Source organism: Arachis duranensis, chromosome 5, assembly GCF_000817695.3.
Source record: "Arachis duranensis cultivar V14167 chromosome 5, aradu.V14167.gnm2.J7QH, whole genome shotgun sequence".
Lineage (NCBI taxonomy): Eukaryota > Viridiplantae > Streptophyta > Magnoliopsida > Fabales > Fabaceae > Arachis > Arachis duranensis.
In genome coordinates this window covers 101609954-101614236 of record NC_029776.3, presented here as the reverse complement: position 1 = coordinate 101614236, position 4283 = coordinate 101609954, and the positions used below count along the sequence as shown (strand labels likewise).

At 33.2% G+C, this 4283-nt stretch overlaps 1 protein-coding gene across 3 annotated transcripts in view; it reads right to left on the bottom strand.

Annotated features, from left to right (window-relative positions):
• LOC107491033 (transcription factor TGA2.2) overlaps nt 1-4277 on the bottom strand; it is a 6046-nt gene extending 1769 nt beyond the window's left edge. For 2 of the 3 annotated variants that reach the window (XM_021143413.2, XM_016111808.3), the window contains exons 1-10: nt 4189-4277; nt 3906-4012; nt 3684-3766; nt 3300-3506; nt 3109-3186; nt 2973-3032; nt 2643-2720; nt 2496-2547; nt 1354-1625; nt 728-973 (exon numbers count right to left, since the gene is read on the bottom strand). In XM_021143413.2, coding sequence (XP_020999072.1) covers nt 728-973; nt 1354-1625; nt 2496-2547; nt 2643-2720; nt 2973-3032; nt 3109-3186; nt 3300-3506; nt 3684-3766; nt 3906-4012; nt 4189-4253 — 1248 coding nt within the window. In that variant the 5' untranslated portion in view covers nt 4254-4277. Of the gene's footprint in view, nt 1-727; nt 974-1353; nt 1626-2495; nt 2548-2642; nt 2721-2972; nt 3033-3108; nt 3187-3299; nt 3507-3683; nt 3767-3905; nt 4013-4178 lie in introns of all 3 variants that reach the window. The other variant, XM_021143414.2, reaches the window with a different exon arrangement.
• Between the last annotated feature and the right edge of the window lie 6 nt (nt 4278-4283).

Sequence of the window (4283 nt, the reverse complement as noted above, 5' to 3'; positions counted from 1 at the left end):
TTATTATTATTATTTAATAGATATTTTATGTTCAAAATATGATTTATTTATTTATTTTAACTAACCTATAATTTTATTTCTATAGTTATGTTATCGTTGGTGTTTTAAAATATTGTTAAGACTTGTTATGTCATTATTGGTTATTCAAAATTTGATGTTGAGATTTATTATATATATTTAATTTTTTTAATTTATAAAACTGTAAATCCAATCCAATCCAAACAGCATTAAAATTGAATCTGATAAGATTTTTTTTTACAAAAATTATCCAATTCAAACTACACTGCAGATAAAATTAGTATTCAAATCGAATGTTACTCAAAATCGATCCAAACCATACCCCGAACACCCCTAACAGTGGTTAGTATTTTTTAGCACTCTATTAAATGAAGCGTGGTTGATCAAATTAGGTCAAATACTATGGGGAAAAATGTTATGTAAATATAATATTACTGTGAAATGCGAATGAATATAAGGTAAACTAGAAGTAATTTTGGTAATTTGAACCAGCCTAATTAGTTGATTTATGCCAGATGATACACTGCACAACCTAAAATCCTTCCTTCCATTTAGTTCCTAAGATATTATCAGTTAAAAAGGAAACAGTACTACATCTGCTCACTGATAAATTATAACTGTGACTCTTCAAATGTTTAACAGTTATTAGTGGATGGACGTAGTGTTTATACTTAAATTTAGTTCTCATTGTCAATATATTGCATCTTACCTGATGAAGGAAACTCTCCAGATTGGCAATCTTACCCATTGCAATTGCCATTTGGCTCATATAATCGGCAACATTTCCGGCACCGGTGGGTCCTAGGGCGGCCGAGGAAAGTGTGTCCGAAAGAGATTGTTGCAACGCCTCCATACCTTGATTCAAAGCATCCTCTGCCTGATGAGAAGACTGCTGAAGATTACAAATCCCCAACAACTGCTGTTCTGTTAAGGGCTCGAGGTGGTTCTTAACTATCTGCATCTCCAAACACGCAAAGAAAGCATCAATGGAATATTCTAGACACCCAAATTGCTCTTCAAAAAATGTTAGATCGGCCACTTTAGTCTCCAATAAATTTTTATTTCTTACAACTCTTTGAGGATTATTGTTGTTGGTAAGATTAGTCCTTCTATAGTTTTTAATCAATTTTTTTAATGTCTGTTAAACAAATAAACCCTTAACAATTTTATTATAAGGCCATTAGATTCTAAAAAATTTTTCGAAAATTTATAGTGAATAAAAATTTGTTGGAGACAAAAATGTCTAATTTAAAATTTCTTGAAGATCAATCTAAATGTTTATTCTTCAACTTATTTGCAAACGAAATACAAATACATTGTTGTAAACCAATTTACCTTGAGAAGTTCAGACGACCGGAATCCGCCGAGCCACATCAGCCACCTTTCGGCAGGTGTCTTCCACATCCCATAGAGCATGTGAAAGACATCAGCCTTTGCTCCTATGCTCTTTAACCGAAATAATTCGTCATAATGTGCCATGACACCATCAACAAGAAGATGCAGTTCATTATCTCCCATTTGAGAATTTAAGGCTGATCTAAGGTCATTTAGCAAATGTTGTTGCTCATCAACCCACCGGGCATACTCCATATCAAATGCTAAGGCCCCTAAATTTTAAATAAAATAAAAATCATTAGTCACGAATTCCCTACTATAAATTACATCACTTAGTAATAAAGTATAAAATTCATCAGACAAATGTTCGGTGAAAAAAGTTACAGATTAGAAGCAACTTTTTTAAGATCGTTTTCGTGAGCACATTTGAATAGTAGAAGTACATGTACGATAATTTATGTATGATATTGAGATTATCTTCAATGCCAAATAGTAAATCATCACTATAACAAAGATGATTTGCATTATGAGATTCTTAAAATTAAATGATTAATCATATACGCACAAATTACAATCTATGTCCCATGGCGATATAGCTTATGTGCTGAACTCTGAAATAATCAATAATAGTAAGCTAAGTTCACGTGAATTTATATGTTAGTTGCAAATGCATTAGTGTCTGCGTTTTTATCTTCATTGTTCATTGAATTTAGAATTTTGTGAAAAAGAAAATACTAAAAATAATAAAATTATATTTTCTGTTTTTATCTTTTTTTTTATAAAATTATAAAAATAAAAAACACTGAACATGAAAATACAAACCAGTATCATCATATTTTGTTTACCGACTATTGGAGTTAAGCATAAATACGAAAATTGAAAAAAGTGAGGGTACAAAAATGTACTTTACACTAATTCTTTTTAGGATTTAGTTGCGGAAGTTATCAAAAGGAGTTATACTGAAAAATTTATATTAAAAACTAAATATTTAAATATTTTCTAAAATAAGTAATCTTAACGAATGCCCTAATAGAAATGTTCATTTTTAACGCTTTTATATACTAGTAATTAGTTTATTTATAGTTGATAGTTGATGATTAATGATTATACTAGTGCTAGTAACCTTGCCCCCACTTAATTACCATTTCCAAGAGATGAATGAGTATGATCCCCGTTAGTTGCAATAAATATACCCTGCATTGAAAATTGAGAGAGAGAAATCCATGAATATGACAAAATCAAATTGTAGACAGAACTGATCTACTGGAAAATCTTTTAACTTGGCAGACCTGCTGACGTGCTCGCTGAAGCTCTTGCTCCAATTGTAAGAGTTTGGCTCGGCTGTTCTCCAGCTGCTGTACATATGCCTATTCCCCAGAAAGTATTTCAATATCACAAAACTACAAGAATAAACTAGTATTTTTGTAATAAAAAGAAACAGAGAAATTTTATGGAATAAATATAAATTTTTTTTATAACAAACACAAAATTCTGAAGAAAAATACAAAAAAGCTTTAATGAAAATATAAAAACTCTACATAAATAACACCTAGGATGAAGAAAAGAAGAAAAATCGTGTTGAGACTTGAGAAGCGAAAAAAGCAGAAAAATAGAATTACCTTTTTTCTTAACCGACTTTTCCTTGCTGCCTCTCGATTTTGAGCAAGCCTCCGCATAGTCTAAGAAATAGAAGCATAAAAGCATGTGCAGTGAATGGTACACAAATCAATAAGTAGCTAAGGAGTGGAAACCAACCTTCTGGTCAACAGCTTTGATCTTTGTCTCATCCTTCGAGTCCACAACCGTGGGTGCCCCATGCTGAACTCTATTGCACTAAAACAAGGCTCACAAAACAGTCTCGTCTCAGATCATACAAAGCACACAAGTCTATATCGCTGAACCAAAAGTAATTATTACTCAGCATGTGTTGTCACTTGTTTACTCACTTGATTTCTGTCATCGATGTCAATATCTGTGGAAGTATCATCAGTCTGTTGGCTGTTGTCAGCCATGCCTGAATCACCCCAATTCTCAACATGACCATTTCCTAAAGGCATGTTTGGCATAGCCATCCCTTTTTGCTGGTACATGTTTATCCCTGTATCCAGGCACCCACCCCCACTTGAACCACCAACCTCTGCACTCCCAAGGTTCTACAACCAAAACCAAAAATCAGAGGATGTAGACAAGGACTAATTTGCCAGGTATATGAGCTAGTCAATAGATTACTGCATGTACAAAGTCGAATTTAAACCTAAGCAAGTAGCTAATCATACAACCCAAGTTGGTTGAAGACAATAGAAAAATTAGAATAACTAAAATGAACCAACCGTCGTGGTCAACGTCCCATACTGCAAGTTAGTGCCAGCAACAGAAACAGCTACATTGTTGGACTTCATGTTAAACATTGAGCCTGCGATGAGCTCAAAATTAAACTAAAATGATCTTAACACCTGTCCCACCGGTTGCGATGTTCACAAAAAGGAAAAACAAATAATAAATGAATAAATGAATAAATAAAATGATCATCAGAGAGCGAGAGAGTGTTTCACTTGAGCTTAAATCAACAGCATCTTCATGATGAAACACAGGTGCAGAATGTTGAATCTCGCCAAGATCAGAGAAACGTGTTGGGTTCCGGTTGGTATTATTGTCTCCCCTGTTTCAAACAAGATAACAACAAAAACATATTCTGCTTCAAAAAACAATTTTCGAAACCATGGAAAAAAAAAGAGATTAACTTCGCTACACGTGAGCCTCACTCACAGAAGGGGGAAAATGGACAAAAGATGACAAAGAAAGAAAGAAAGACAAAGAAGAGGTACTTAATAATACCGAAGCAAGAAGGGAGAATGACAATACAGTTGGGAGCTTGTTTGAGCTGTCTTGAAGCTTTGCATTTTTATCTTTTTTTTTTTTCCAAACACACT